This window comes from Micromys minutus, assembly GCF_963924665.1.
Source record: "Micromys minutus genome assembly, chromosome: 15".
NCBI lineage: Eukaryota > Metazoa > Chordata > Mammalia > Rodentia > Muridae > Micromys > Micromys minutus.
Genome location: NC_137984.1, coordinates 51,064,706 through 51,084,841, shown reverse-complemented (window position 1 = coordinate 51,084,841; position 20,136 = coordinate 51,064,706). Strand labels below are relative to the sequence as shown.

Sequence of the window (20,136 nt, the reverse complement as noted above, 5' to 3'; positions counted from 1 at the left end):
ATCTTCCAAACAGCATCTTTATAAAAGTAGAACTTCTAGATGTTGAGATGCACTACAGCAGATCCTACAGCTCATGTTCACCCCACCCCCTACCCCAGTGCGGCAGCTACTGTTCAGGATGGTGGTGGGTCACGTTCCACTTGCACAAGCCCTCAGCGCACACTCGTGCATGGGCAGCGTGAGTCGTTGCTGTCGCTGCCACACATCCACTTCAGATGAGTGTGTAAGCGGAAACCCACCCTATGACTGTAAACATTCACCAAGGGCTTCCAGGGCACAATGAGCAACCGTGGTGGCCAAGACTCACCTGTCACACTGCTGAGATGAGGGAAGTTCTGCCACATTATCCTGAGCCTCCCTTGCTTATAGGTCTATAAGGTTGTTCTGCGTATACGCTTTGAGTTGAAAACACCTGAAAGTCATTCTAAAGACTATAGTAAGCACCATTTTTACTTTCCTGAAATATATTCGGTTAAATTCAGCAGTATGCATGACTATCGGTAATAAATTAACAATAAACTGGTAACAGTCATCTCAAGCCCCTCATTGTGGATACATACAGAATACTGTGTCCCAGTTGATGCTAACAAGCATCCGAAGAATAAAACTCCGCCCAGGGCCACATGCCGCTGGAGGCACAGCTGGGGCCCCATGGAGGCGACACAAGCAGACTTAAGGCTGTATTCGGCTATAAAGACTTCAGTCTCCTCTTCAATAGTCTCTGTGGATCACTCACACAATTCAAAGCTCATAGGAAGAGAGGTAATAAGTCCCCAAGTACATTTAAAATACTATTCTTGATACAATTTATTGTCATCTTATTTACATAGGTCAGATTAAGGGTTCTGATACAACCACTTTAAAAACACAACCTGAACTTTTAAGTTCTGTCGTTAAGAAACTCTTACTTTCAAATTATTGGCCAATTTCATCTGACAGATTGTTCACTGCAGTTCTTGGGTAAATCTCATGTTGTTCCCAAGAAGAGTAAACACTGTTAAAACTCACTGCCACCCGCTTTGGGATAGGCCTGTTTGCAGAGAAAATGGTGTCCCTGGCGTGGAGGGGTAGCTAGGGAACCCGTCTGTCTGGGCGGGGTAGCTCTCCAGAGCCGATGCCGAGTGGACCTGCAGGAAAGAGGCACAAGCAGTTAGCACAGCTCCGTTCACTGGGCGCCGACTGGCTCCCACCCGCATCCAGTCAGATGGAACAGGCCCGTTTTTTGTTGTTTAGTAGAGATAATTTGCCTTACTGTATCCATTATAGCTTAAGTATAAGACAAATTAAATTGTAATTGTCTTGACTAGTTTCCACTTTACCAAGTCTCCAAATCAAGGGTTTGTTTTGTTCTGTTTTCTGAGACAGGGTTTTTCTGTGTAGCCTTGGTCGTCCTGGAACTCACTGTACAGGACTGGCTGGCTGTCCTGGAACTCAAGAGGTCCTCCTCCCTCTCTGCCACCTGAGTGCTAGGGTTATAGGCATGTGCCACTAATATCTGAGAATTTTTTTTTTAATCTACAAATGGGAAACAATTCATACATTTGACTCCCCACCCCTTTTTTGTTACTCGTCTGAAAGGATATATAATCTGTGAATTTGGGGGTAAAACCAATCTTCTGGATTCTGGTGAGACTCATTCTTGTTGGCACTGGGCGGTCAAGATGGTGGTTCACGGCTTTACTTACTACAGACTCTGCATACCTGCTGTAACAAAGCCGACTGTGCAGCCGCGCTGTGCTGTAATTCTTGCAGGGACGACTGTGAAGGAGTCTGAGAAAACCCAGGGATACCTGGGAGAGACAGAAGGCCCGGGAAAACAGAGCTCCCCGCAGCTTGGAGTCCAGAAGACAAACTGAAAACAATCAGTAGAAAAATAGGTCAAACTGAGGACACCTGGAGGCGCATGGCCGCTTCTTCCATATTTAGCAAGAGGCAACTTAAGGGTGGGGATGCCAACAAATCAGCACTCCTCTGTAGGACGGAATTGCAGAAATGAGTCACTTACTGTGGTAAAACTTACTCAGAGAGTAGTCAGTCTAAAAAAAAGCAACGTCTCACACAACACTGCCAACTACCTTAGAAGCAAGCCAAGTAGTTCACTGTGCTATATGGCTGAGGAGTCATAAAGCATTTTGGGTAGTGTTTTCCACCCCCCCCCCACCCCTCTTCGCCTAATATCTCAATATAAATCAAGACCGAGCTACATAAGCTTGGTGAGAAATGACTTGAACCTGTCTGCAGCCCAGTCACATACCCGGCTTGTGCCACCAGGGCGGAGTTGAAGTTGGAACTGAAGGCTGAGGCAAACCCGGGGAGAACAGGCGCAGGTGATGGAGCCGAGGCAGCCACTGGCAACGGGGTAACAGCCACCGTGGAGGGTGCCTGCAGCCCTGGGAACGAGGGCAGCGTGGGGGCACCGCTTGGGGCACTGGAGACAGGGAAGCCAGGGTAGGATGGGTTGGAGGTGGGCAGCGGGCCCTGGGTGACCGCGAAGAGCGAGGGCACAGCAGTGGACAGGTTGAGTGGGAAGGCTGCAGGCGAGGCATTGGAGGTGGGCAGAACTGTGCGCACGGTTGCAGAGCTAGGGTGTACAGCTGTAGATGCGGCGGTCGATGGCCCCGGAAGGGATACAGCAGGATTGAGGGAGGGACTGCCCGGTAGAGGGAAACTATTGGTCAACGAAGTGAAAGGGGGAAGGGCAGTGAATACAGGGGCGATGGGTGTGGAGGATGCGTGTGGAGGAAGGGACATAGAACCAGCTAAGGGGGCGCTCAGACTGGAGAGCCCAGACAGTGCAGGGTTAAGGCAAGTGGACGCACTGATTGGCACTGAGGTCGTAGGGTACCCACGGCCCAGGGCACCTGACAGGCCCAAGGTAGCACGAGCAGGAGTCCCGGGGTGAGCTGGGCCTTTGAAGGCCGAGGGTGGGGGGCTTGTGGGCTCACTTTTTATCATAATGGGCATAGTTGCTGCAGCAGGGGCAGAAGAGATGCCACCTGCATGGGGACCGTGCAAAAGCGAGCCTGAGGAGCCACAGCTGACTGGCACTGCTGTGGAGGAGGGGGTAGCTAAGGGGGACTGTGCAGGCAGCGTTGGAGCTGCCGAGGTGGCACTAGCCACAGGAGGCTGCAGGCCTGGGAACATGGCCAAGCCTGGGGTGGAAGCCCTTTGTGTAGCAGGAACAGCCGCAGGGGGATAGCACTTGTTAGGGACCGAGGCAGGAGAATCCGAGTTTCGATTGGGAAGAGAGGATAAGGAAGCCAGTCCACTTGTGACTGCAGACGGCAAGGCGGAGGAATTGATTAAATGTGTGTCATTTGATGTAAGAAAGCCTTTTAAGGCAGACAGAAGGGGGGTATTTACACCATGGGGACCCGCAGCACTGGCAATTACAGAAGGAGTCGGGGTGGCTATGCTGTGGGATGCTGGTGGGAAGGGCAAAGGCAGGCCTGTGAAGACGGAGGAGAGGGGAGCTGTGATTGGGTTACTGGCTGAGCCAGCAGAGGAGCTGGCCGAGGAGTGGCTGGTGAATGGGGCACACGTGGAAGCAAATGTCTCACTGGAAGCCAGAGTGAGCCTTGATGTCGAGCTGCCCTGAGTGGATGGGGTGGGCGTGGCAGACAGACCTGGCAGGGGCACTAGGCCAGAAAAAATGGAAGGGACAGGAGTGGGTGTGGTGCTATGGGTGGAAGTAACAGGCGTGGCAGGCACGGAGGGTGTCCGGATGACAGTCGGGTTCGGTGCGGATGGCTGAGGCGTTGGGAACGCTGACAGGGCAGCGCTGGGTGCACTCATTCCGGGCCCCGGGGCAGCTGCTGACACCGAAGGATGGTTTACTACTGCCTTGGCTGGGGACACAGCAGGTACTGGCGTCGCAGCCGGAGTGGAAGGATTAGAGCCATGAGGAGAGAAGAGTTGGCTGGCTGCGGTAGACAATGCTGGGGAGAGAAGAAGCAGGGTTTACCGTGTTTCGAACGCCTGGTTTAAAGGAAGAGCGGCATGGCTCCTCTTCTGGAGGGGAGAGGCTCATACTGCACAAGTACCAAAGAAAAGCAACGCAGGCCTCAAGCTGTCCCCGTCTCGTCTGAGCTGCTGAGCGCTGTGATCCTGACTTCGGAGCATCAGTGACCGGACGGTGGCTGTACCATGCTTGTCCCAGCTCACCAAGTGAGGCGGTCTAGAGCAGCTAGAAATGCTCATGCTCTTGCTTTGCAAAATCAGAGGCACGGATTTTGGGAGGAGGCAACTTGGCGTGGACTTACTCTCCAGCTCCTTACGTGAAGAAACCTTTCTCTAGGTGAACACAGCCTCCCAGCTCATCTCACTGACCTGTGCAGCCCACAGCCTGCACCAGCCCCTAAGCCTTACACAGCCTGCCCCGGGCACTCGCCAAGTCCACGCTCAGCTTCTGTTTCAGTAAATTTGTGTCAGGGATCCACACAGGTTCACCTTAGAGGGCGGATCCAAAACACCCAAGAAGTTGTTCTCAATATTACTTTGTGTTTGCTGCGCCATCTAATCCTGACAAAACTCTATGGCGATTAAAAGGAGGGTTGGGGGTGGTCTGGGTTCTTCCTCCTAGAATGAGTTCAGTGGCTGTGCCCAATTACACTGTGGCAGCTGATGGGAAACCGGAGTTTTGTAGTGCTGCTGTGATCAGCGCTGTCTGAGACTGTATTTAGACCAATTCTGTTTCAGAGGTAACACAGACAGCTCTTCCCTCTGTAGTGATAACCACCAAACAGCATTTTTCAGGGAGTAAGACAGACATTTAAAGATGTGTGTAGAAACCAGACTGTTGGCAAGAGGACACTTATATGGCCACTCCTTCTGTCTCACAGTAATCCAGAGACCAGCACTCCATTTTATATAGGGTGATTAGTAAAGATCACACAGTCATGCAGCTTCATTATAGAAAGCTCATATAAGGCCCTGCCTCAGTACTCTAGCACAGAAAAACAACAACAACAAAACTAAAAAACAAAAAAACAAAACAAACAAACAAAAAAACCACACAGCTATCACGTGATAGGGCCCATGAACATAAAGGTTTTTAAATTATCTCCATAAAGTTGAATGACTTCTTTATAGAGCTAGGTCGCTCCAAAGCCACGGAGAGCAATCCTGACATCTACCGACTTCCATCTGTCCTCCCTCCTTTACACACAAGCTGGCCACGCCTCTAGGTGCCTTCACAGCGAGGGGAGAATCCCACCAACACCCCCACCCTGGGCACATTAATCAGATTTAAGTGCTGTTTTCCTGAGAGTGAACTCCTTTTCCTCCCACACCGGAAAGCTCACTTCTTGTTGCTCACTGACTGGACAATACAGCTCGGTGCTGCCACCTGGAGGCGCCACCCCGCCAGGACACACTGTGTTCCCTGTCCCTTTCCTCAGGCTATACCTAATAGGCTTACTGGGCTTATTATCTGACAAAAGGGTCATCTTCGTGTGCATGTGAAAATCACCACTCCCATATCACAATGCTCAGTGAACACGGATGAACATACATGTAACTCTTAGATTTCATGGAGTTTTGCAAATAGGATAGAGTCAGAAAATGAATTTAAATCCGGACATGTGCATTTCCTGACTGTAAAACTCTTATCAGGATCACTTCATTCTTAGTGAATTACCCTACATCCAGGAGCCTTTCCCAAGTTCCCTGTGAGCAACAGCCAGCGGCCATGGCAGACAGCAGGCTTCTCTGATCCATTTGGTACTCACTTTGATTCTGGGTAGGTTTTGACTGACTGGAGAGGTCTTCATTGTCTATATAAAAAGAAATGATTTCCAGCTTTAATCAAATTATTCCCCCACCATGATCACAGATAGATGTCAAAAAAAGAAAAGCTAAAATAAAAGTAAGTAGACATCATTGAAAATACTGAGGGAAAAATAAGGCCCACGGGAATCATATCCACATGACTAGAAAAGGCTGCATGGACACATTTACAGACACATATGCGAACACTTTGTGACTCATTTTAAACAGCCTACAGCTGCAGGCCTTTACCTGTTCCTGCTGGATTTGGAGTGTATGGAGGCGGAGGAGGGACGCCTGGAGCTATCACATTGGCTAATGGCACCAGACCTGCATTATTGTAAGCACCTGAAACGAGAACATGAGAGAGAGAACTTAGTATCACTGGCTACAAGTTCAAATCCTCATAATTAGGGAATGTGGTTTATTTTAAACTGTCGTGTAATAGCGAGACAGCTCCCATGGAGCATGTATGTGAGAGGGAAGACAGCTCTGTATGCCCGGCCCAGACACCTCCTGACAGGTGAGGTGGGGTGAACCTGCCCCACTTAAGTCCAGTGTACACACTTGACCATTTCCATACGCACTGATACCTCTGGACACCAGCTATCTGAGAAAACGGGCACTTATGGCCATTTGCCAAAATGAATTATAAGTGAAAAGCCCCAATAATAAGGTGATTAAAACAATCTGCAATTAATTCAAACATGGAAAACATTAAAAATAAACTACACTTGTGGCAGCGTGCTAGACCAGGATGCAGCAGCTAGCCATCAGCAAAACTAAGCTTTCAGAACTGAAGTGCTGCAGATTCCCTAAGCACACAAAGCAGCCTATCCTCTCAATGTAATGAACAGCAGAAAGGAAAGGTGCAGACAAGCCAACACTTACTTGGTGCAATAGTTGCATGCGGCCGGCACGGAGGTATTGGGTACGGGACAGGTTTGTGTGGATTGTATGTTGATGGAGGCTGGACGACAGAAGCACAGTAGTTAGACATCACTGAGAGTGCATCTCCTGATAAAACAATACCATCCTAAGAGGCTCAAGATGCCCCAGTTGTCAAACTTCAGACTACGTAAAGTCTTTGCTTTCATAAGGGTGGTTCTTACTCAGTTCCAGAGGTACAGCTTGCCAGAAATGCTGTGTTTTAATTTTAGCTTTCATTCGTCCCGTCCTCCCCAATAAAGGTCAGACTTGAATAAACAGCAGGTGCCTTTCTGACCCAGCCTGGGTCAACCCCAGGAATTCCCATTTCCAATATGAAAGCAACACAAGAGACCTTCAGGACACACAATGACCTCAAGGACAATGTCCTCCTACAATCACTGAGATCCTCAGGGTCTGGTCTCTCCAACACATAAAGACCTCAGGGCACGACTCTCCTGTGATCTTAGGATCTTAGCACAGGGAGGTCATTAGCACCTGGCCACCTGACAATTATTACACAGTGGACTAGGGATGGAATAAATGTTTTATTCTTTTGAAACCTATAGATTCACAAGCACTTTGTTTTACGGTTGATGACATTTACAGAATCTTGTGTGTCCAAAGCTACACCAAACACTGGGTTTTATCCAGAGTGAAAGAGTGAACAGGAGTCATTGGACAGAGGAATCCACTGGTGGGAAGGGACTGTTTCCTCCTGGCCTCAGAAACAGCTACTTGATTCTCCTATCTTGTGAGAGAAAAGGAAGGCACAGGCCTGTGTGGGGCCAGCAGTACTTATAAACCTCTCCACTCAGGAGGTCCCATTCTCCGGTTCACTTTACATTTCCAGTCATTAGACTCACTCTCTCAAAGGACAAGCCCTGGCTCCAGGCCTGCTTCACTAACATTCAGTTTAATTAGCAGGCAGGTAAACAACACTCTCTAATGCTTATCTGAATAGATAAATGTGGCTGAGTTATTTTAACTTTCAAATAAAATGCTTACTCTCCAAAGATCCTTGAACTAAGTCCTTACTCCCAGCTCCAGGCCATTCTCTCTGACCTGGAATTTCTACCACATTTGCACTGCAACACAAAAAACGTACTTTCCACAGAGAGAAAGCTACGCATAGAGAACCTAACACCTGCTTCCTATTTTTATCTCAGCACATACCGGTTTGGACGGTCCAAGAATTCGAGCTGCTATTCCTTTGCCTTCATTGGTAATTTCCTCACCATCTTTCTTCAGAGGAGTTCCCTATTAAAAAAGAGAAAGAAAGGAGACAGAGGTGGGGGGCCTGAGGTTTTAGAGACAACAGACAACTGCGCTTAATTATTCTGAAGGGACTTGCAAAGAAGACTGTCTTGGATTCTGGGACCGATCCTGCCCCAGTTGGTTATCTCACCTTCCTCCTTACCATCCTATACCACGGCAGCAGAGGGGACAACAGGGAAGAATGATGTGCCGTCTAATACTTTCTACACACACACACATGCCAACTTCCATGCTAAGTGGATAGAAATCAGAGGCTGAAAAGGAAACGTGGTGCCCGAGAGCCTTTAGAGACTGCTCTATAGAACAGATCAGAGGTCTGCACAGCCTGTTACCTCAGGCAGTGTCCTTAGGTAGTACACACTGGTACTGAGGCCAGCTCCCAAGATGGCTCCACTGGCCACTGCTGCCCACCATCCATCTCTGAATAACTAGGGCTCATGTGTGCTACTACCAGGACATTAAAGAATGGCACCGATTCCCAAAACCAAGTTCTAAGAGCTGCCCCTGCCTCCCCTTGGTTACATGTGCTGTGGAAACCAGCTACCATGTCATAAGGGCACACAAGTCCTTGTGGAGAGGAATAAGATTCCTAGCAACAAACAACATTAACTTGTCATGCACCTAAGTGCCTGGAAAGAAAAGAATGCTCATGCATGCCAGTCAAGCTTGCAGGTGAAACCTAGGGTAGAATTACAGAGCTAAGCCACTCCCGGCCCCCCCCTTCAGAACTACAGGAGCACAGTGTGCTGGCCCAGGCCTTTAATCCTAGCAATTGGGAGGTAGGCCTGGGTAGATCTCTGAGTTCCAAGCCAGCCTGCTCTGTATATGAGTTCCAGGCCAGCCAAAGTTGTGGAGTGAGGCCCTGTTTTAAAATAAAAACAAATCCAACCAGCCAACCAAACGACCCCAAAACTGTTAATAATGATAAATGTTTATTATTTACTCCATGAAACTTTGGGGTTGCGATATATTAATAGAAATGTAACGGCTTTTGAATGTTAACTTCTGAAAAGGCTGTTTTCCCAGGGCTCTGAGAACCGCCCTCTGGTATTCAAACAAGATTCTTATGCGGCTTCATCTTGCAGTTTCCCAAATGGGTTCTCAGCTATGCAACTGTCAAAAATGGCTAAGAACAGCGAGCGAATGAAACAGCAAAATGAGCCTTTGTCTGGGATGTTCTGAGGGTAACCCAGTCAGTTAATGGTTACACATGAACTTCCCACTGTGTATGAATAAGTGGAGGACAGGAGACTCCTTCCCTTTGGAGAAGCATCACAAGCTGCAATGTTCTCATATGCATACAGTGCACAGATCTGTGCTACTGTGACAGTCATGGGAAATTCCATTTATGTAGAAGCATGCTTACAGGGAAAATCCCATTTATGCGACTGGGTTTTCCTTTGGGATATGGGTTTCCTGGAATGGTTCCACATGAAGAAATCATGGCATGAGGGGCTTTGCAGCCTGCCTTGAAAGCCTGTAAGATAAAAAAGAAAGTGGTTAACAAAAGTCCAACTCATCAGATCAGGCATTCCAGGTGACGGGAGTCAGCTAAGGCCACGACTTCAGGAGCAGCACACCGTCTGCACATCCACTCACCGTCCACCACCCGGGCTGGAAAGCCAAGGCGGTGTGCAGAGATGTGAGGGCTCGCTCTGTAGTCACTGCCGCTGTGTATCACGCCTGCTATAGCCACAGGTTCAAGAAAGGTCTGTTATCTAGCAGCAGGCTCTGACATGCACACCTTTAACCCCAGGCACAGAGGCAAGCAGAGTTCTGTGAGCTTGAGGCTAGTCCGGTCTACATAGTGCGAAGTACCTGTTCCATTTCTTTACCCGACTCCAAAACAACAACCAAACCAAACAGCAAAAAAAAAAACCAAACAGGAAATTGCTTTGAAAATGTTCATAGACTTAGTGTACACACACACACACACACACACACACACACACACACACACACACACACACACGGTGGTACAGCTATTAAAAACACTTGCTGTTCTGGCTGAGGACCCAGTCCACATTGGGCAGCTCACCCTCTTCAGCCCTTCACAGGCACCTACACTTACAGGCACACACTCACACATTAAGAAAAATAAATAATTTAGAAATGTTTAAAAAAACAATTCCAAAGAGCCAGACTACTGAAAATACAGCAATGATTTATTCGGCGCTCACTTTTAAGAAACTGAGAAAGGACTTAGGTGTACGGTGCTTCCAGTGCCCTCTTGGCTTCTGAAATGGTACCTCAGACACACTGAGCTGGTAAAAGTGAGAAGTACTTGGTAACGCAAATGCACTCCCGTGGCTGTGCTGCAGAAATACACAGGTGCAGTCAAGTGAAATGTGTGATACACAACACATACAGTCGTATTCATATCCAAGTGCTTACAGGGATGCTGTTTGTATTTAAAATTATTTTTGTAAGTTTCCACAAATCACATTAACTGCATAATCCAACCTCCAACCAAACATTTCAACCTTAAAAAAAAAAAAAAAAATCACCTCAATTTGGTCATAATAAACCACAGCAGGGAAATACCCTTATATATGAATTTATATATTTCTATTATTTCATTAAGACAATTTAAAAAAAGATTTGTTTATTTCTTATATATTAGTACACTGTCCCTGTCTTCAGACACACCAGAAGAGGGCATCAGATCTCATTCCAGATGGTTGTGAGCCACTATGTGGTTGCTGGGATTTGAACTCAGGGCCTCTGGAAGAGCAGCCAGTGCTCTTAACCACTGAGTCATCTCTCCAGCCCCCATTAGGACAAATTCCTAATAGAACTTTAAACTAAAACACTGGAACACTTTGATTAATGAATTTACATTAATAGTGCTCCACTCAAAGGGGCACAGGGTCCCAGAACATTTCAGAGTCAGTGAGTGATGCTTAGAACATGTTAGAGGGATGACAACTACAGCTATGTATGTAGGACTCCAAGATTCTGTCACGAAACTCAGGGACACTGGTGTTAAGGAGATGTAGGATGAGGGTCATCTCAGCAACAGAAACCAGCAGGGAGGCAGAGCCTCCTCCCAGACCTCAGGAGGCTTCAAGGGCCCTCAGAGAGCACTCTATCTCTTCACACAGGCTTCTGCTTCAGTGGACAGGCAGCATTACCTTACCAATTTGCAAGCCAAAATCAGATACTTGGACAGAAAATCTGTCCCCTTTACAAATTTTCATTAGTGACATGGAATTTTGTCTTAGGAGTCTTCTCTTATAAATCTGATTACTCTAAGTCAGCTAACAAAGCAAATGTGAAGTCACTGTTCCTAAAATGCTTGGTGCCATGGCAGAGCTCCTCAGGGGAAAGCGCCCTGCTGGGTGAGCCCCAGTTGCAGTAAATATTAAAGGGATGGTCTCACTCCAAGGATGCCACTCTAGTGTGGAGCCGAGCACATGGACTCTGTCACTGGGCCCACACTCCTGGGGATTCCTTTCCCAGGTGGTTCATTCTGCCCGCCTTGCAGCTTCTGTCCCTGGTGGATACGACCACCCCTGCATTTTCCTTCCTCCACCGCCCAGCACAAACATGACTCCAAAGCTCAAGAGCTTTCCATGAAGGTTTATATATTAAATTCTCAATCCACGAACCCTCTATACCATAAGATTACATCCAGTGGACAAAGACACAAACTGCCCTCCTATAAGACATAAAAAGACCTATAGAATCACGTAAGAATATTTATATCTAGCTATCGCGAAGTATGGCCACCAGGATCTAGGTCTGCTTTCTCTAGCTCCATCTTGATTTCTCCTGAAATCTCTGCTCCTCTTCCATTTTCCTACCTTTTTGCTGCCTACCTCTCCACTGTCCAATCATGTATCACTCTAACATCAATCCACATATCACCTTTTCTGTTTACTTAAAAAACAAACGATTCCCTCAAATGTAAGCTGTGTACAACTATTACCACTTGAAAATATTCTAAATGACCATGTTTTCTCAAAGTTAATTAACTTGGGTAGGCCATAAATTAGTCTTCAACTCTGTCAGAAATCTTAGAGTGTCCAAATATCTAAAAAACATAGGGAGCCTAACCTGGTTTCCAGAGCTGAGAGAGGTTGTAGAGACAAACCTCCACTAGCCGTCCCCTGTTAGCAACACGTGAGAGTAAGGATCATTGATGGCCTTTGAAAGACAGAAATCTTGAAGGGCTGAAAAATTTGGCTCCACAATGATTACCAGTTGACTATTCTGCACAAAGTGTCCCTTTCTGGACAGTATTAGTCTGTAGATGAAATTTACTACAACAGGTAGTGGAAGGGAACACACCAGGGTGGTCGTATCCACCCGACAGAAACGGAGTGAAGCGCCTGGGAAAGGAACCATGTGGAGAGTGTGGCTTGTGACCATGTGATGGAGTCCCTGTACTCGGCTCCACACTAGAGCGGTGTCTGCAGAGTGACACTCAGGGGTTGATAAATGGATAAGCCATCCATTTAATATGTACCGCAACAAGCCACCACCGAATTCTCGCTCCACAGCCATCTCTGCTCCCTTGCTGGCAAGAATGTCTGCTTCTAAGTTAGTCCCCAACACTGCAACGGTGAGGCAGGCACTTCGCTGGGCACCAACACCCCAGACTTAGCACAGCGTCTACAACCGCATGTGTGAGGATTACCTGCTCCAGGACTCTCTTGCACCGCTTCTTCTCAGACATGTTGATTCGGAATAAATCTTCAATGGGACGAGAGTTCTGTGCATCCACAATGTTTCTGTCAAGGAAATGTGACTTAGCTTCTGTTTGAGGATCCAGGCAGATATACACAGGTCGGAAACGTCTTTATGGCATGTTTTGTGTTTTCATGGACATATGAACACATACCAGACTGTAGAATACATTCTCTTTTAATGAACAGCTCGCCCACCCTAAACCTTTGCTAAAGGTTGGGTCCCTTCTCTCCTCTTTAAGCTCACACTTACTGTGGTTCTCAAATGTCAAGTAAGGAGAATTACTACAGCCTCACATAACTCTAGCCCTTTCAGAAGGAACAGAAGGCTCTCAGATACAAGTGTCCTGCTCAATAAACATCTCACATTTTTATCAGTAACACTTAAGTTACTCAGTGTACTGGCTGGTTTTGTGTGACTACTTGACACAAGCTGGAATTATCACAGAGAAAGGAGCCTCTCTTGAAGAAATGCCTCCATGAGATCCAGCTGCAAGATATTTTCTCAATTAGTGATCAATGGTAGGAGGGCCCATTGTGGGTGGTGCCATCCCTGGGCTGGTAGACCTGGGTTCTATAAGAAAGCAAGCTGAGCAAGCCAGGGGAAGCAAGCCAGTAAGCAACATCCCTCCATGGCCTCTGCATCAGATCCTGCCTCCAAGTTCGTGCCCAGTGTGAGTTCCTGCCCTGACTTCCTCTGGTGATGAACAGCAATGTGGACGTGTAAGCTGAATAAACCCTTTTCTCCCCAGCCTGCTGCTTGGTCATGGTGTTTGTGCAGGAATAGAAACCCTGACTAAGACACTCAGAATAGGAAGAATGCAAAGCAAATGCTGAAATGCATTAGCCTATGTAGGAAGTGCTCATTATCAGGTGAGCTAAAACCACACATACGAAGTGCATTGTTCTGTGAGCCATGACCACAGATGTAGAATTGACTATGGGATGACACTAGAATCCAGTATTGTGTTTTCACAGAATGTGGACATTTTTGTTTGTTTCTTGTTTGCAGACAGGTTCTAACTGTCTGACTCAGGGTTCCCTGCCTCCAGACCCCAATTTCTGACATGAACGCTGTGTGCAACCACATCCAGCCGTTTTTATAAATAATTCGTTAGGGTCTGCTCCCTTACATGATTGACACATTAAGGGGTATCATTTTCACAGACTGTCTCCTAAACATTCTCTGCCCCACGAAACTGACACATTCACAGGAACCAGCGACTTTAAAAGCCAGTTACACTTCCAAGATTTGAAGCAAGCAGTAAGAGAACTCACGAGGCCAAGAGCTCCAGAGCAGTCAGCTTGTCCTTACTGAAGGTGAAACAGCTGAGGATGCTCACCACTTCTGCCGGGTGGACGGCCACCATTTTCTATCACAAAAAGAAAACATGTTTCAACATGAGATTACCGTAGCAGACCGTACCCAACGGAAAACTTTACATTCTGTAGTATAAGCATTTTAGGACAAAGCCTACACCTTAGCTGAGAGTAACACAAGCAAAAGATAACCCCAGCAACGCTCCAGAAAAACCAAATTTCGGAGTCATACTTGGACTCCTTTTAGTGTAATGACTTCAGAAGAGATCTAGGTTCTCCATGTATGTTTCACATCTGTGCATCCTGATGTGCTCACTTGTAACAAGTGTAAAATCCTCTGAATGGCCATCTACCAAGGCGGCATGTGCACAAGGGTAACCCAACTCACCCGGCACTGCAGTCAGAGCCAGGGACACACGAGAGATGCCCCCAAACCTGGATCATAAGGGTCAAAGTCCCAGGACTCTGCCTTTCTGAGTATTTCCTCAACTACCCTCAATCTGCCAGTTAGAACCCATAGAGAATTTAATAGTAGCACAATTTCACACCCTGGAAGCTTTTAACTTTTTAACAGTTATTTGCTATATCAAAGTATAACTGAGTTGAAGGTCAGCTCTTTCTGACACAAACCAGAATTTGCCCAGGACGGTGTGACAGGGGAATGAAACACTGTTATTTGGCATTCTGAGGAAGGGGGTCACTCACATGCTGTAGTGCTTTCATGGCCTTCAGCTGTGGCTCTGCCCAGGAGAAGTACCTTAGGAGATCAACCACCTGCAAGCAAAGACTCGCTTCAGCTTTGACGGCAGCCTCTGCACACAGCTCTTTCAAACAGACTCAACACAGGCAGTCCAGTCACTCACATGGAAGATGAGCACATGGCACCGGAGGCTATGGTGCAATAAAGCACTAAACTGAAAACTCCAGCCGCCAAGTGCTCAACAGTCACATGATACAACAGCTTCCACAGAGGACAGTGTGGACAAAGAATGTCGGTACCCTCACAGAACCTTCTGGGAAGAAAGAAAAGCCCACAGTGCTGGCAAGATGGCTCAGTGGGTAGAGGTGTACCATCAAGACTGTTGACCTGAGTCTAAGCCTGGGAACATCACGAGAATGTGGTGGCATTTCCTTCCTATCCACTCCCTATAATAAATTGTTCTTTTGTTCCTTTCTTTTCAAAGAAAGGCGACATTCCATCTAGATTTAGCCTGGAAGTGCATATCTGGCAACTGACTAAATCTCTGTCTCAAAATAAAAATTAAGAAAAGAAAGAGGCCTGGCATGTAGTTAAGTGGAAGGGCACATGTCCAGCATGTACGGGGCCCTGGGGTAACATAAAGCCATAAGAAAGAAAGGCAGGAAGTGGTGCACACTGAATGCACAGTGCAGTGTGCAGTGACTGGCGGAAGGCCTGAGGGCTCCCCTGGGCTTGAATCTGCAGGTTATACAGCAGCAGCCAGAGGCCCTAGGTTGGCACTGCCCTATGAGAGATCCCAGGGTCTCCTACCATCCCCCACCACGCTGGGATGCAGTCAGGAGTGAGCAGCACAGAGATGCCCTCACCCCGGCCGCTGTCTTGAAGGAAAATCCAAAGGAAAAGCAACAATGCAGGAGTCTGTGGACTTTCTAACTGTTCAACATTTACTTATGTCTTCTTTGATTAAACAGTGAATTTAAAAACTATTATAAATACTGTACAAATTAGTTAGTAAATTTACAAATTCATAAACTCAATAATGGCTGAGTGTTTTGCTTGCATGTCTATATGAGTTCAAAAGAAGGCGTCAGATGCTGCAAGGAGCGACCTCAGCTTGGAGAGGGGTTCTGAAGAAAGGATGTTTCATTCTGGTAACAGCGAATGAAACCACTCAAGTCAAATCATGGGTCCCAGCTGGAGGCCTAAGCTTGGGTGGAGCTGTCTCCAGTCCGCTTCCTCCCAGTTCTGCTTTCTGAGGAGATCTCCAGTCCGCTTCTTTGTTCCCCGGGAGACAGTTCTCCAAGCAGTTCCCTCTTGTTATTCTGAAATGTTCTCTGGATTGCTCATCTCTTTTACTCCAGATTTCCTTTTGATTATCCTAAGAATCAGCATCCTGGGATCCAGCCCCTTAATTCTTAGGAGCCAGTAAGCACACATTTCCCTTTAACTCTGGAAAAGAATTCAGAGATCTGCCTGCCCTGGTTAAGCACAGAGGATAAACAGCTGGGTGGGACCCTATCCCCAAATTACTTTCTGCCACAGCCGGATCTAAATTAGTCTGTCCCAGGTCAACCTTGAACTCAGGAATCTGTGTCTTTGTAAGCATAAACAAAAACCACTTGGCTGGGTGGGATTTCCTTCCTTAGTATCTTTCTGACAAGTTGACTCACAATGCAGGTGCTTCTTCCGTTCCTTTAGATTCCTGAAGCTCCTCATTAATTCATGCTGCAACCTTATTTTTTAACCCAAGTTTTTAGAGACTTTTCACAGGCTTAAGGGCTGTGCTGAAGGTCCCAGTGTTTACCATTTTGCTAAGACATTAGCCACACCTTAGCCTCCCTGACTCACAGGGTCATTAATGTTGACAGGGAGAACTTGAAGGAAGAAAGACCTGTGCATTATTACACAAACAAGTCCTATGCCCACAGCAGCCATTGACACAGTGGGCACCCCATCACCAACCACATCTGCTGGTCCTGTCCCATGGCCAGGAAACCAAGTCATTCTGTCCCCACCAAGGCCATGCTGGACCTGGCAAGATGGCTTGGAACAGGAGTTCTGGATGGTTGTAAACTATGACCAGGAGAGTGTTCAGAGCCAAACTTGGGTCCCCTGCAAGAGCAAAAAGTGCTCTCAACCACGGAGCCATCTCTTAGACCCCAAGTTTATAACTTTTGATACTTTCCCAGAATAACCCACAGTTTAAGTTGCTTTTAAAAAGGATACAAATCACCATAGAATAGGAATGTGGTGTAATTAAAGTCTTGCGCCAGAATGAAGAACTTCTACAGCACATAAGGTAGCAAAGTCAAAGCAATTCTGAATGTATCTAGTAAGTAAACAGACATTAACTGGAGCAGCAGTGTAAAGAGGCTTTAAAGAAAACAAAGAATACCTGTTCACTGGAGAAGTACCCATGAACATATTCAATTGCTTTTAATTTATATTCTGTCAAAACAGCCTAGAAAGGGGGAAAAAAAAAGAATTACTATACATCAGCGACATGTTGATATGCAGGTTCTGAAGTACATACACACCCACAGACTGACAGGGACTGGTGTCATTCAGCTCTAGCTGGGAGCTGCAGCAACTAAGGTAACAAGAAATTCTATCCTTGGTGGTTTCTAGGAACAGGTCTACAGAAGGAGCAACATTGTAACAGAGTCAACATTAGTACAAACTGTTTCAAATTTGTGAATGCCTAATTATCTTCACAGCATCTCTAACTGATACAATTTACCATGACCTTTTTTCTTTCTTCCAAGGTCTCACTATAAAGCCCAGGCTGGCCTGGAACTAGCAATGTAGCCCACAAGAGTCTTTAGAGCTTGCTACCTCATTCACAAAGGGGAAATCCCAATCATAACCTTCAAGGAGCTGTAGGTCCTAAGAATTAGAGACCTGATAGATACTTGATAAATGTCTTCCTTCTTCCGTGGAACCTATCAGCTGAGAACAGATGCCTCTGCTCTAGCACTATGCAGACGTCACATCCTCTACCAGCTACTGTGGACCTAAGAGATGGAAAGACTACGGCAAGCTACCGTAGAAGGCAAGCACTCACTATCAAATAGGAACTGGCCTCCTCACTTTTCTCCTCACTACAAAACAGCTATAATATTTTTAACTTCTCCATGTATCATTCTATTCTGCTAGGAGCAAATGCAACGACCAGTAAAAAGTCATCCTGGGTGCTCAACAGTTCAACTTTTACATGGCATTCTGGGTAATGCATGCTGAGGAGTGTTACTATCTCCATCAATTACAGAGACAGTCAACAGCAAGGTCCAGGACCAAATCCTGGCTTGAGCTGATGGCACCAATCCTATGTCATATCTTCCCCTGATGCTGCCAAGGTCCAGTTGTGGCCCCCCACATAGGGCATGGAGCACATTTTTCTTTTTTTAAATACCAGACTCCTGGGTGAGCATGGGAGACCTACTGAGGGCTTGGGGGCTGGAACACAGGGAGTACAGCAGGTAACACCAATTAAGAAGCTGGAGTCAAACTGAAAGTGCTTACTAACAGCTCTTATTAGTCCTCTTTTGAGAAAACCAAACAATGCCTTTCCTATTGTTCCCCAGTGTCTTCTCACACGTTTCTACTTTAAGTGATGGCAGTATTATCTGTGGGTGTGCAGTAACAACATTAGAGGTGACCCATTTAAACGGACATCTACAAGATCTACAGCAATTTCTAAAAATGATAGCACTGCCCCTACTTAGACATGCCCCCACTTTACTCCATTTTAGTAGACTAAGATACCGCGGATGTGCTTCTCCGTCTGGCAAAGCCAACCGCCACCACATTTTGATTGCAAACTAGAACTGTGGACTTAAAGGCCCCCTGAGATGAACAGACTTTTGTCTCCAGAACCTTTCTGGTTCCCTTGTTAATATCTATTACCAGATACTTTTTTACAAGGCTGAGAAGGGAGAAAAAAAAATACACACACACACACACACACACACACACACACGCATGTCTGCACTGCTCCAAAGCAGAAGCCTGCATTCAGGTCTACTTTAACTTAGAATTTATCGTCTCAGAATGGTTAAAAACCAGCTCAGAAACCAACTGTGGCAAATTCTAAGTACACGGTAAAAAGACATTTTGCTTCAAATTTTAGTTAGACAAGACTCAGCAAGAGCAGACGTGTATTTGAAAAGAAAAAAAAAAAATCAGCACTATCAAACAGGAAAGATTAAAGGTGTGTTGTTTGAGAAGGGGGAAGAAGGGGTCTTAAAAGAGCAAAACAAAACTCTAGATCTGGCAGTCAGGGACACCGATTTGAGATGCCAAACAGATGCAAGACAGCCCCGCGCAAGCTGTGAGATGCTGTGTGGCACTGCTCTTTCCGTCAAACAGGCAACCTCTTATTTTTTTAGAGTCAATTCCACATTCCAATTTTTTTTTTTTTTTTTTTTTTTTTTTTTTTTTTTTTTTTTTGCTGCCTGGTTCATCCCGGGAAATAGGAAATATAAACAGTCTCAAAACGCAGACGGAAAAGGAGGAAGGAAAGCAAAGGCAGGGAATACATTTTGCCTAGCTTGAGATTTGAAAAGGAACTTTCTAGGCATCCCTTCTAGTGCCCAGTCACTCTGTTACTGAAACATGGAAACAATGAATAAATGTCACTTAACCAAAAGCTAATTTAGTAAGGATTTACAGTTGACTCCGGAACCGCGGGTAGTACAAACCGTAATTCCCACATCACAGTGACTTCCCAAGTATAACAGTGAGGTGGCTTATTTTCTGTTTAAGCGGTGCAACCTACCAAGCTCTTACCGGAAAGTTCAAGTCCCTTTGGTGACTACAAACACCTCAAAGAAAGTAACTCACGACAATGTCAGAAGAATTTTAGGAATCAAAGTCAATTACCTTTCGAATTTCATCCAGCACCGTTTCAAAGGACTTTTTGTCCATCTTGAGTACTATTCCGAACGTGTCCTCTAACAGTTCTACTTGCAATTACGAAACGCTCATCCCAGGTTCGACTCGTGGATAATACACCAGGAGGAGGAGACGAGGAGGTAGAAAGTATTGCAAACTGCCCCAAAACAAAACAAAAATCCCAGAACAAAAACTTGGGAAAAGTTTTTATTAAAATCAGACTTCAGTAGCTTCTCCGCACAAAGCTTCAGCTGCTCAGAGCAGAGCCGGCTTGTGCGTCTGCAGAAATCAGGGCTCCGGAGGGCGCTGAGGGCCGGGCGCTCCGGGGAAGGCCGCCGAGCCACGCTCCGCTCTCCGCCGCGATCCGGAACACGTGGCCCTGCGGGCGCTCTGCCCCGCCGCTCCGCGCGATCCCGGGGTCTCGCAGCTCTGGCAGTCGGCGGCCCCTCAGGTCCTTTGTTACCGGTGTTCGTAGCTTCCGGGAGCGGACCGGCGGCAGGGGCGCACTCGGAACGGGGCGAAGGGGGACACAGCCCTCCGAAGGGCGGCTCTCGAGTACCG

General features: G+C 46.7%; 1 protein-coding gene across 1 annotated transcript; it reads right to left on the bottom strand.

Annotated features, from left to right (window-relative positions):
- Positions 1–51: 51 nt before the first annotated feature.
- PROSER1 (proline and serine rich 1) lies at positions 52–20,096 on the bottom strand. Its single transcript, XM_080929314.1, has 13 exons — positions 19,564–20,096; positions 17,078–17,143; positions 14,688–14,756; positions 13,941–14,035; positions 12,614–12,707; positions 9,338–9,448; positions 7,870–7,953; positions 6,658–6,736; positions 6,019–6,114; positions 5,730–5,774; positions 2,255–3,938; positions 1,702–1,852; positions 52–1,127 (listed from the first exon to the last, which is right to left on the bottom strand). The coding sequence occupies exons 1-13, from the start codon at positions 19,606–19,608 to the stop codon at positions 1,005–1,007; spliced, it is 2,742 nt and encodes a 913-aa protein (XP_080785440.1). The 5' UTR covers positions 19,609–20,096; the 3' UTR covers positions 52–1,004.
- Positions 20,097–20,136: the final 40 nt, after the last annotated feature.